Source organism: Melospiza georgiana, chromosome Z (assembly GCF_028018845.1).
Source record: "Melospiza georgiana isolate bMelGeo1 chromosome Z, bMelGeo1.pri, whole genome shotgun sequence".
Lineage (NCBI taxonomy): Eukaryota > Metazoa > Chordata > Aves > Passeriformes > Passerellidae > Melospiza > Melospiza georgiana.
Window position 1 is genome coordinate 79,751,168 of NC_080465.1, and position 13,775 is coordinate 79,764,942.

Here is a 13,775-nt window from a genome sequence, read left to right on the forward strand (position 1 = left end):
TTTCTGATTGTATGAACTGTGGCACAGCTTACTACAGATAAAGAAGAAAAATGAAGTTGCTCTGCTGCCCTGCCCAGCAGGGAAAATGCCAACTTAGAAATCATCAGCTTTGGATGCTTTTGTCAGCCCTGTGACTTTCTGCCCATCCTCACCCCACCTGTCCCCAGGTACCTTTGTGCTTTCCCAGCCGCCTTCCCCTGCAGCTGCAGGGAGTGGAAAGGTGTGGATCCCTTGGGGGATCAGCTCAGATGTCACTGAACTGAGTGGAGGAGCTCCCCGGGTTCTCTTCTGCTCCTTTTTGGTAACCAGATGCATTTTGGGGTTGAAGCAACATCCCTGACACAGTTTGCTTCTCTAATACAGATATCACTACTGCTGAAGTTGGTGTGGTGCAAATGTAACATTTATGCTAGCAAGATAAATATATCAGCTGAATTCATGCAGCAAACATATATTTTCCTTTTCTAATGCATGCACAGAGAGAAACAAGCTGTTTCTGGAGGAACACTGTGCTTCCTCAGTGAAGGTCTCAGCTGAACTCATCCAGGAAGATTTTTGCTAATTATTCTGATAACTTCTCTTAGTTTTCATCAGCTTTTGTACCATGGATGTGCCTGAAAAATGACTCCCATCATTACACCAGCCCAACCCTTGTGCATCATTTGTCCTCCCCCCGCTGGCAACTTGACTCTTGCAGCTCTGCCTCATGCCAGCACTCTCCCACCAGAGCTGCCAGTGTCCCATTTAATCTGTGATAAATACAAACTGCTCCCAACCCTGCTCGCCTAGGGGATATCAGCTCTATCTGCCACATTTAAAAATGATCATCCCTGTTGTTTAGAAAAACAACAACTCAAAATACCACCCTTGACTTTTCTCATTACTTACGGACTGAAATTTCCCCATCTGTCTTTCCTCAGCTGCGTTCTTGAGAAAGAAATCCTGTCTTCTGTTTTCTTTCTCCCCAGTGAGCAAATCCTCATCCACTGTGACAGCTCATCTTGGAATGACTGCTTATTCTAGGTAGCTCCTTGCTCCTACCTGGAGATCTTTTCATTTCTTCCCCTCGGTGCACCTAATGGCTTTTCATGTTTTTTTTTTTTTTAAAAGAGCCCTTTGTCTCACTTTTCCACCTAAGCATCCTCCCTCAAACAATGCTTTTTCATTTCACCTTATTCACAGATTTTAATTTTTTTTCCTATCTCCTCTGTAAGAGACTTTAGTTCTTCATCACTGTGTATTAAATGATTCATTTGCTGAGATTTAATAGCAAATTTAATTTCTCCAACCCTGTCAGCCTCTGTCTGCCCCTCTTGATTCTGTCAGTCTCCGACAACTGTAAATTGCAATTTTTTGTTCTATTTTCAGCCTCTGAGCAGGAAATCTTTTGATTCTGAGTCCTTTACCTTAAAACTCTCTTCACAAGGCCTGGGAACTCAGAGCCTTTGACTCTGAATTAGTCTTTTGACCCCTCGGGTTTTCTTTTCATTAAATTTATTTATTGCTGTCACCCACACATAACTACTGTGTTCTTCTACTTTGATCCAAATTCCACTAAAAATCCTAATTTCACGTGTTCATAACTTCCTGGCATTAAAAAAAAAAAAAAAAAAAAAAAAGAAAAGAAAAAATTTGATGGCTTTTTCCATGATATTTTAGAATCCCAGTCCTACTCTGTTTGAAGGGCTGGGGAAGGGCACACAGTGGGGCTGCAGGGGACAGGGCAGGAGCACTTTTACAGTCACCTTGTGCAACTGTCCTGTGCTGCCCTGGACTGTGAACTGCTCCCACAAGCCCCATCAAGTGTTCATCATGGGATTCACCAAATTCACTAAAGACTGAGCTTCCAGACACACAGCCTTCATCTCCAGTGATGGGGGCTGCCTGTCCATTCTTCCTCAGTCTCCTGACTCACCCTGGCAATATGAGGAGGAGGAAGGAGGTCTGTGATTCTTCCTGTACTGGAGGCAGGCTAGGAGAGCTGGGGGTGCTCACCTGGAGAAGAGAAGGATTAGGGATACCGTAGAGGCCCTTCCACTGCCTGAAGGGGCCCTAAGAGAGCTGGAGAAGGATTTTGGAAAGGATTTTGTAGTGACAAAATGGGTTAAATGGCCTCACAAAATCCACAAGGGTGGAATGGCCTCACACTGACAGAGTGCAGGCTAAGCTTAGATATTAGGAAGGACACCTTACTTATGTTTTATGGCTGAGCAATGGAGTCTTGAGACTTGTCCTGATGACCAGAAAATGCTTTCTTTCCCTATTCTCTTGGGGTTTAATCCTTTTACTAGCAATGCTGACAACTATGCAGTCACTTGTGACAGTGTTCACAGGGGTTCTTGGGTGAGGGAAGAGACGAGGATCTGACTCCATGTTTCAGAAGGCTTGATTTATTATTTTATGATATATATTACATTAAAACTATACTAAAAGAATAGAAGAAAGGATTTCATCAGAAGGCTAGCTAAGAATAGAATAATAAAGAATGATAACAAAGGCTTGTAGCTCGACTCTCTGTCAGAGCCAGCTGACTGTGATTGGCCATTAATTAAAAACAACCAATGTGGGCCAGTCACAGATGCACCTGTTGCATTTACAGCAGCAGATAATCAATGTTTACATTTTGTTCCTGAGGTCTCTCAGATTCTCAGGAGGAAAAATCTTAAGGAAAGGATTTTCCATTAAAGATGTCTGCGACATCATCAAATACTGAATGTCATTGTATGCAGCTCCACGTGGCCCTGGGACTTCTGTCCCCAAACTGGAAGGGGACCTGAGACCTCCCCAGATCTGCACAGAGCCACAGCAGCTGCTCTGCAGGCTGAGGAGATCCTTGCCAGGCTTCAGGTATTGTCCTGTGCTCCCTGTCAGGAAACACAATTATCTTTGTGGAGAAGTGGAGAGGAAGACTCACACTGCATTTCTCGAGCACAGGCACAGAGATTCACCCAAGTAGAAAGGAATGGCAAGATGCATTTAACCTCATTAGTTTCAGTAGGGCTGACTTTGTGCAATCCATCAGTGTACAAATACATTAGGGGAACTAAACTATTTCCACATCTCATTTACATAATGGATGGGATGTGAAATGAGTCCTATGGAGGAGAAGTGCCCTGGAGGCACTAAAGTTTATCACAATATGTAAGAGTTCTTTTAGATCATTGCATTAAATTTCCACTAACAAGATAACAAATTAATTGTCTGCATTACTGTACTAACCCAAAGTGGATAAAGTGTATGATTTCAGCAGAGGAAGGCAGCTGTTTAAGACAGCTTGGTGGTTATGGAAGGAGGCAGAAGAGATTAGTGTGTCTCCTAGCATTTGTATGCCATGATGCCAGCCCTCCTCCTGCCTCTTTAAGAAATCCAGCTCTTCTCTAATCTGATGTAGGACTTGAGCTTTATTAGTGAAGTGAGGGAGAATGAGTAAATCAACTGTATCAGACAAGCCTCAGGACATCTGGAAATTGATCATTCTGCAGAAATAAGCACTCTGTGTTTATTAGCTGGGAGTTCATCACTATCACTTCTTTTTATTCAATTCCTAAGAGATTTCAAAGCTATCATCATAGTATTAGCTCTTCTGACTGTGCTACTGGAGATAAAGATCAGAAGATCTATCTAATGATGGCTTTCTCAGTCTCCCTCTTTCTTTCTCTAAAGCTATTCTGATTAAAAGAAAAAAAAAAGTAGGAAAATAGCAAGAATGAAATAAAGCAGACTTCATCTCTTAAATTTTTGCCTGTTGGCAATGGGAGTAATTTTTTTGCATTATTATTCCGCAGGCACTCGGTCTTATTCAGGGGGACACATTCTGCAAAATAGAAAATCCCTCTTAGAAAAGGTGGAATTTGAAGTTTTTAATGTGGTGGTGGAAAAGGGAGGAAGATAAAAGGACTTAAAGTCATAAAGCAGTGCTTTACATTGAAAGTACAGTTATTTTAAATGATAATACACGTCAAATAGAACCCAGGGAAATTACTTCCATAAGTTAGAAAGGTAATAATATTACTTTAAGAAGAATAATTACTTTCCTTAACTACATTTATCACATAGTAATTCAGTTCTCCCTTCTGGAATATGATGCAATGCCAAACTTTTGACTGATTTATTTAAAACCAGCCTTAAGAAAAGATTCACCAAGATATGAGGTTTCTTCTGGTTCTTTATTCCAAACTGAGGAGTTATCAAAATGCAAATGCTCTGACTAACTGCATGTTTAGACGTGCATTCCTGTACAGCTGCATTGCGAAGGTTCATTGTGCAAAGACACTGGGAGGGAAAAAAATAAAACCATCTGTAAGAGTTTTCCAATAACAATGGTCAGACACACAAACAATTTAAGTGTAGATGTGGATTTCCAGAGATCTGTGGGGAGTACGAATCCAACCCAATGAACTCTGAAGAAAAGTCTTCCCTAGCGGAAGCTTCACTGAGATCAGTTTTTATCAGCTGATTTTTTCCATTTTCCAATGGCAAGTTAACATTTATTATCTCTTTTGGACTGGCACTTTGAGTTCCAGCCTGCGTGCACGTTGTGCTAGATTCTGTGCACAGATTAAAGGAGAAAAGGTGCACGTTGTCCAAGAATCTTTCTGTGCAATAGACGACGAGAGAAAACAGATGAATGCAATAAGCAGGGTGATCATGATTTAACAGTAAAGCAAGGCAAGTAAATTAATCCATTTGTACAGAGCCCAGCACAATGCAGCTGGACCACATCGCTTGAAAAGTTAGCACTTAATAACAATAACAATAATTACCAGGTCTTTAAAATTAATGTATTAATTTCAGTTAGAGCTCATAAGTTGCTCAGCCAGTGAATGAAAAATGCCATAAATCTTTAAGGAAAGGCCATTTTCAAGTCAGCATTGTCTTCCCTCCTACACAAGCTTTCTGCCAGTTGGCCCTGAACTAGAACCACGCTTCCCCTGAATCACCTTTTTACTCATGATTATGGTGATTATTTCTTTATAATCATACCATCACTGTTTCAGGCTCCTGATTAAATCCTTCATGTCCACCTCTGCTTTTGAGGCGGTCCTTTCTCCGTGCCCTTTCTCATTATGTACATAATGATTGATTTCCTTCCTACTTTGCTGCCCATTGTTTGCTTGCATGTGCATGTGGTGTTGTCTGTGCTGTCAGTCGGACTCAGGGGAGTAAAGGTATGGGTCTCTCATGGGATGAAAAGGGTTCTAATTTGGAGGAAATGCACAAAGATTAACAGATAGGTGATAAATAAGTTCTGAATCAGGCCATGAGTTTACATTATAGAATCATGGAATGGTTTGGATTGGAAGGGACTTTAAATACTCTCTTGTCTCAATGCCCTGCAATGGTCAGAGACATCTTCCACTATCCCAGGTTGTTCCAAGCCCCATCCACCCTGACCTGGGACACTGCCAGGGATCCAGGGGCAGCCACAGCTGCTCTGGGCACCCTGGGCCAGGGCCTGCCCACCCTCCCAGTGAAGTATTTCTTTGTAATATTTAAAACTCCTCCCAAAGGCAGTGAGCAGGAATTTAAATCAGTTCCCCTCTCTCCTATCACTCTCTGGGTGCACAAAAATGTCACTCTTCAGATTTTTTTTTGAGGTTCCGTTCAAGTACTGGAAGGGGCCGTATGGTCTCCCCACAGCCTTCTTCAGTCTGAAAAACTCTCATTTCTTCTTAGCCTGTCTCCATGGCAAAAGTGCTCCAGCCCCCACAGAATCTTCTCTCTTGCTGAGGCAGTGCCAAAGGATAATATATACTGATTCAATGAATGAGCCTGTGAATTTTAAACTCTTACATCCCTGGAAATTACTTATTTTCACCTGATTCTTAGATGGGTTGAACTAGGGCCTTCTCCTACCCAAGGCCTTCTGAGCAGCCCAATTGAGAGGAAAAAATGCAATGAGAGATGATGATACCACACCAGCAGGTCTTCCCACTGAAGGACAGACATTCCACTACTGCAGCATGCATCAAAACCTTGTCAGCAAATTGCTGCACCTCTGTGTGTTCCCAACAGTGCCTCTGAATCTCTGTTTGTGTTCTGGTATCCAGGAAAGAAAACTGATGACTCTCCTTTATTGGCTGGTCCAGATCCATAAATTACCCTTCTTCCTCAATATAGAGATTTTCAGTGATGTGAGGGACACAGGCTGAGGAAACCAAGCCCCTAAAACAAGAGACAGATGTCTGAGCCCATGATTCACCGGTGATGAGCTGCAATTGGGCCATGTAGACTTTGAAGTAATTCATTACATTTGTATCTCTTCTGCGGGGGGAGGACTCTCCTCAATGATTTGTATGACCTTGCTAAACCCAGATAGGTGGTAATTGAGCAGCAACTACTTCTTCAGAAGAAACAGAATAAAAATATTGAAAATATTGACTCACCCCAAAGGCAGTGAGCAGCACTTTGGTCTTTGACCTTTAAGCATCCTAGGGTAGTCAATAACCTGGCTGTTAGATGCTGTGCCTGCCACTGATTTTGATTTGGGAGTAGTTTAACCTTGAACCAAGATCTAAGTAACCACGGCAACAGGAAGTTGGCCTCTCCATCCAAGGAGTGGGGATTCATAAATCAAGGTCCCTAATGCAAACACTGTGTGCAGGTAGAGATTTGAGAGGATAAGTGGTTTGTGGGGGATTACCTTTGAAAAAATGAGTGATTGTCCCTTGATATGTTGAAACACAGCTTCACAGACTTTTTTCTTTTTTTATCAATAGAGGTCAACAGGTTACAGCTGCATGTTTTCATACGGCTCTTTATATAGGCCCTTCAGTTTAATTAGGACCAGATGTTGAATTTATGAGGTTGTTAGCATTATTATGTACCATATGCACGTGCATATATGTGTGTGTGTATTGATACATGCACCCACATGTGCACATTTCTTGTGCGCCCACTACACTCATGAATAAATATTGTTAAGGCACAAACCCAAGCACTGTGTAGTGGTGAGACCTCAGGTGTGCATACACAGAGCTCCAAAGGGTAATTACCTAGTCAAATATCTCACTTATTCTATGGGACACTGCTTTATTCAATGTATAGAGCTCACCTAATGAACAGCTATTTGGGAGCTGGATTTTCCTCTTGCTATTCAGTGCGTGACATCATGTCTCATTTATTCCACATTTCTAAGCCTCGGTATGAATAGATGAATGTTTCATGAATGTTGATAATTTTATTTTCACAGGACTGCTCTTGAGATGAGGGGTATATTATTGTTCTCATTTGCACTAGAGAAGCCGAGCAGAGAGAGATTGAAGTTTAATGGATACAATTTGAGATGCTTAATGATAGATTTGAGGCTCTGGAAAGATGTGTGGTCTAATAGGCAGAGACTGCTCTGTTTATCCCCACCAAGCTGTGACCTGTAACACTGTCTCACTCGTGACTATTTCTGCCCTTTCTTGCCTCCCTTAAATCCAGCAGCTGATATCAGTGCACGTTTTCATCAGGACTCCTCTCCCAAACTGGCCCATTTGTACCCCTGTCTTTTGGACTCCTCTCACTGTAGCATTTCTGTGCCTGAATCTGATAGGGATCTCTTCCACAGCTTCTGAGACAACTCACAGGTCTGCTGATATTTCTCCTTTTACGTGCCAGAAACCCAGGTTCATAGGGACTGTTCATAGGAGCTCCAAATAGCAAATATAAGGAATTTTTGGTTTGTGTATGGAGAAGCTGAGCAGAGGGAAGAGATACAAAAGGGAAAAGGGTCTGGAGCAGCTGAGAGGGCTGGGAGAACTCAGCCTGGAGTAAAAGAGGCTCAGGAGGGACCTTCTCACTCTCTGCAACTCCCTGGCAGGACAAGGATCAGATGGGGGTTGGATTCCACTCCCAGGGAACAAGGAATCAGGAATATTGGATCAGGAACATTGTGGAGACATGCAAAACCAGACCAGGGTGGCAAATCAAACTCAGCAAGGATGTCAGGAGAGTCTCATGACTGACCAAGAAGCTCCTGAGTAATTCCAGGTACAAAAAGGAAGCAAAAGAGTCATGGAAGCAAGTGAGCCAGGGAATGAGATCTACAATGTTCAGGCATGCAGGGATGGGCTTAGGAAGGCAAAGCCCACTTGGAGTTGAATATAGGGCAGAAGATCAACAAGAAATGTTTTGACAGTTACATAAAGCAGCCAAATATAGCCTATGGAAAATATGGGCCCCTTGCTGAATTAAACAGGGACCCTGGCTGAAAAAGATCAGCAGGAGACTGATTGTCCTCTTTGCCTTGATCTCCACTGGTAGGACTGGCCTTTGAGAATCCCAGGCCTGTAATGCTGCTGTGGAAAGAAAACCTGCTCTTGGAGGAATATCTGATTACGGAACAGTTAAATGAACTGGGCATGCATAAATCCATGGGATTTGGCAGGATGTACCCAAAGGTGCTGAGGGATCTGGCTGGCATCACTGTGAGACTACTCTAGGTTGTTTTTGAAAGATTGTGGTGATCAGGAGAGGTTTTTGAGGACTAGAAGAGAAGAAATATCAGTCCAATGAGGTCAAGAAGAAAAAGCAAGGAAGGAACAAGGCTGTTCAGTCTCATCTCAATCTCTAGAATTTGATGGAGTAAACAATTGTGAAGAGCATTTCCAAACATATGAAGGAGGAAAAGATGACCAGGAGTAGTTATCACAGATCTGCGAAGTGGAAATCATGCCTCACCAGTCTGATGGGTTTTATCTTGACTTTAGCAAGAGTGCTGCCACTGAGTTCCATCAGCTTCTTACAGACAAAATGATGAAACACAGGCAGAATAAATGTGCTCTGTTATGGACTGAAAACTGGCTGGTCTCAGAAGGCTGTGATGGGTAGCACAAAATCCACTTAGAGACCAGACAGTAGAGATGCACCCCATGATATGGGAACTAAAAACTTTTAATATGTCAATTAATGAGCAGGGTGGTAGGGTAGAGAACACCCTCCACAAATCTGGAGAATTTCAGAACCCAGAGCAGGCTGATATCCCAGAGGAATATGGACATATGGAAGAGAGTCCAGTCAGAGGCCACAGAGATTATGAAGAATCTGGGATATTATCTGTCTTATGAGGAAAGATTCAGAAGGATGGGATGTTCTGCCTGGAGAACAGAAGGCTAAGGGGGATTTTTCCACACATCCAAATATTTGATGGGAAAGATTAGAGAGGATGGAGCCAGATTATTCTCAATGCTGCCCAGTGACAGGACAAGAGTAATTGGGCACAAGCTGAAACATTAACACAAGTTGTTCCTGAACAGTGTAGATTTACTGAGGGGATGAACAGTTTGTAGGGAGAAGTTGTGGACTCTCCCTCCTTGAAGATATTCTCATTTGGCCAGATGTGGTCCAGGGCAGCCTTCTCTGGATGACCCTGTTTGAGCAGGGTGACGTGGGCAAGGTGGTCTCAAGAGAAGTTTTCAACCTCAGCTGCTTTGTGGTTTTTTGAATCATTGTATAATTTATTTGCCAAAATCTGGTGCATTTTATCTGGGCCTCATGTGCAGGTTGAGATCTGAAAAAAGAAGGAATTTATGAAGGATTATCTCTGACAAATTAATATCTGCCCTAATCACGTTGAAGCCCAACATCACAGAGACTTGGAGAAGTTTTCAAATTTCCATGCCAGGAGTTTAAATTTCACATATTTACAAGCAAACAAAATGGTTAAAAATTACACAAGAGTTTGAGGAATACTGTTAGTGGAGGAATTTGCCAGCCATAGTGCACAACTTTTATTTTTCTGGAATATTTAACTTCTTTGGCATTATTTTACCACTCATTTATTCCGCATTGTAAACTGTAGGTAGAAAGATATATGACAAACAACTCTTTCTTTCCTTAACTCACTTCCCTTCTGATGAGCTGCAAGGCAAATTTAATTAGGAAGGGAATTCCTGAAAAATAAATGTAACGTGCTCCGGATGGGAATTGCATATTGAGGTTGTTCCTGATGCCTGCTCCTTGCTCAGATGAAACACCCACTAAGTCGGGTGTTTATAGCAGAGAAGCATGTAACTATGTGTGGAGAATGAGCTGCACAGGAAATGATACATAGGCATTCCCAGTAAACAGAGTTATGAAGGATATCTGTCTTTATCCATGTATCAGAGTGTACGTGGTTTTTCAGAAGAAAAAGTACTAACGCACTAATGTACTAAAAGTAAAATGTTTTGTTGGTTCACCATTGTTTATAGAGACCAGTGATGGTACATCCTCCAGCAAAATTATCAAAAACTGATGACAGTTATGATCTTTGTTGGTATCAAGACTGTATTACAGATACATCCACAAGGAAAAATGGAAATATATCAATGCAGCAAGGACAGCAACTGACTTCTCTTTTTTTTCAGATATATCCCCAGACATGTTACAGTACTAACACTTATCCAAATTTTGTTTCCCCAGGAATTGCAGGTCCCCACTTAAAAGCAGACCAGACTTCACTTCATGGTAAAATGGAAAGTTCTGCCTGTAATGCGATGACCAGAAGGAAACCAGCAGCTGTTGACAGTGTTGCAATGCCAAGTCCAGTATTATCTCTCCTACCTTCATCATCAGCAACATCTGAAGCAGGTAATGCTGTTTTCACTCCAGCCCCTCTGTTTCTTCCCCATCTTCCTCCTTCTGGAGCTGTACCATATGTTCACCCAATTCTCTTCCTGATTGGAAAAGTAGCTGCAAATATGAATATCTAATGTGATAATCAGGCTGTAACATCTCCAATGCTTTCTTACCGTGATTGTAGATCTTGGCACATCAAATCTATTTTATTCACACACCAGCACTTGTGCAATAATGAGGATGCAAGTAGCACCAGCCTGTAGGGTCTAGCAGGACACTCTGAAGCAAGACTCCTGGGTTCCTTCCTCAGCCCCATTCTTCATTTCTTTTAAATGCTCCCACCCTGTAGCATGAACAAACCGAATACACAGTGAATAGCTGAGGAGCAGATGAGATTTCTTACTGCATACTTCAGTGATTTTAGCATAATATTCTGTCTTGCAAATGCAAAATTGTCTAGGGCAATGAGCAGTGATTTAAAATACCAGAATAAATAAGTCAGAATAGCATGCTTTTCTATCAACTTATATTTTGTGCTTCTATTTTGAATCAGATCAGAAAGGTGATATCTTTATACCCTTGGAAATTGAGCCAAGTCATTCAGGCATCATCATGCCTTTCCTTGGGCATGGATAGAGAGCTTAATCTTCCATTTTTTATTAATTTCCAGTGACTGGGGAGTCCACAGTTCATTAACCTACATGCATTAGGAGTTTTATTTTCCTATTTTCCATAGGCCCAAGTCTAGTCAAACTTTTGATGCCACATTCAAAAGAAACATATTTGTATCACTGACTTACAGAATTATTGCATATTTAATCATTCACCTGAAAGTGCTTTTTCAACGCGCTTATTTTTATTTCCCTCGCACTTCTTGAATAAATTCTGAAAACAAGGGTTTCATACTGCAAATTAGCCTCTGTAAAGATAAATTTTTATATTAAAAAAATCAGGATTGTCTATTTAGTCTTTAGTACTTTCCTATATATAAACCAAGGACAGATTTTTAAAGCAGCAGAGAAGGAAAGCACACAAATATTTTATGATCCGTTACAAGATGAAAGTGTATGCTTGACTGCATAGTTCATTCTTTCCATTTTCAGAAGTCTAATTAAATTGTTGGTTTATCTGTAGCCCAGATGTTGAAATAATTTAGCTGAAAACTGAAAGAAACTGCGTTAATGGGAAAACAGGACAGTGCTATGGGTTTCCTGTAATTAATAGGAAGCTCTTTGAAAATTCCTCCATTCAATGCAAGCCAAGAAATTGACCCCAGCTTTGAGCAGCCTCCTCTGTGCCATGTTCTTGCAAATGGCCTCAGGCACCTCTGAAGGGATGGAGAATAACAGGCAGCAAGAAGGATTTTAGGGCTTCAGACATAACAGGGCCATCCAGAATAAACTTATGGGGATAATGAAGAACATCCAAAGGGTCTGATCTGCCTGGGCTCACCTCCTTGTTCACCATCACTGCTGGAGTGGGTCTTTCAGCCTCCTCTAGCTCCCCTTGGAAATATGTATTTTTGTAAGGAGTGGCTCTCTTTGCTTCAGAAGCTGTTTCCAGCATCATTTCATTCCTGCATGGCTCCCCAGCATGGCCTGCAGCCATTCCTGATCTGTGAGACGGAGCCTCACTGCCCCTGTGGACCCTGGGGAGGGCAGAAGCACCAGGCCTCCGTGCGCCCTGTTTGGAATGTGTGAAGCTGTGGTTTAAGGCTAACATTGGTTCTTGCTCGTTTTGGGGCAGCTAGCTGGGGTTGTTTGGAGAGTGAGAAAAATATAAAAGCTTGTGCTGCATCATGCATTTGTATTTTCCCTTCATTTTAAGCTGGATTTTGCCTTTGTGGAGGCAGACCAGAAAAAAATCCAAAAAACTAAGACCAACACAGACCAGCCTGGGTCCAGGGTTGGGCAGGGTCTGTCTGGATAAAATGGAAAAGATTAATGCATGGCTTTGGCTTTCAGCCGAGCAGTATGTCACATGGCAATATAGGAAAATATTTTATATCAAAGGTTGCTCACCAAGAGCTTCCAGATGAGTTGATAACACCTAATGGCTCTCACTTCAATGCTAGTTTACTTTGGCAGATCTCCCTGGTATTTCATCATAGGCACACCTCATCAAAGCTTCCCCCTGCAGGCCCATCAGACTCTTTCTGCATAGTCTTCCTACACCAAATGTAGAATCAGATGTCCCTGACATTCAATAATCAAAATTATGTTGGGTTTCCTAATATCTCATTTTAAAAGCCTGACCTGAAAGCACAGGTACTTACCCAGTACATGCATTCTGGCTACTGGCAGACTGTGTAACAACTCAGATGATTTTTAGAGCCTGCAAGTTCAGAGGGTTGCTAGGAAGAAAGAAAAAGAATGATTAGTAGCTTCTAACAAGCTCCCTGAGAAAGCCATAAACACCCCAAAGCATTTACAAAGGAAAAATTAGTGCAGTAAGCCAGCACAGAACAGCACATAGGGGGTTTTTTTTCCAAAATGTGAAAATGTGTTTCAGCACAAAAATGAACAGACTTGTAAGTTTGCAAAGTTTTATAAGGGCAAAGAAAGTATCTAAACATGAAGAAATGCACTGAAAGTGGTGTTCAGCCATCCATTTACATGCAGGAGCAGACGCCTACCCACAATTGCCTGCATGTCAGTTAATTTTGGGGAATTGGGCAGTTTGGCAGAAGGCAGGTGCCAGCCTTTGCTCCACTGGGGCCGTGTCTATTCAGAGTCAGGCTCCACTCAGGACTCTCAGCCTGAGTGACCTCTTGAGTGCCTGAGAGGGTTTCAGGATGGACAGGAGCTCTGTGTTCTTACCCAGCATCAGGACATCAAAACAATGTGCAAGGTCATCTTGAACTGCACGGTGTTCCCATTTTAGGGTTTAGAAGCTGAGGTCATCCTCTGCCAGCTGTACAGACCAGGTCTCCACTGACCACGCTCAAGTGGTAACACCAATCTGCAGAAACAGCTGGCAGCAGATAAATCTCAGTAAACACATAACATCTTTGCAGGGACTTGGCTAATGCTTTATTTCAATCTTTTTTTCCCCAGTTCCTTGGCTTGCTTTCTTTCCAATGAAAATTGAGAGTAAAGCCAAATCTCCTGGTATCATCGTGATACCTTGCAAGCTTTCCTGCATTTCTGATAAATTTTCCGTTGTCAATCACCAACTGAAAAATTTCAGCTTTACTTTCAGGAAAAAAAAAAAGCACCTCGATATTGTAA

The 13,775-nt window shown here is 42.0% G+C and overlaps 1 protein-coding gene across 3 annotated transcripts in view; it reads left to right on the forward strand.

Moving 5' to 3' along the window:
* The window catches only part of SETBP1 (SET binding protein 1), a 270,942-nt gene that overhangs the window by 249,588 nt on the left and 7,579 nt on the right, over window positions 1-13,775 (forward strand). For all 3 annotated transcript variants that reach the window (XM_058043294.1, XM_058043295.1, XM_058043296.1), the window contains one exon: window positions 10,390-10,557. In XM_058043294.1, coding sequence (XP_057899277.1) covers window positions 10,390-10,557 — 168 coding nt within the window. The remainder of the gene's footprint in view (window positions 1-10,389; window positions 10,558-13,775) is intronic.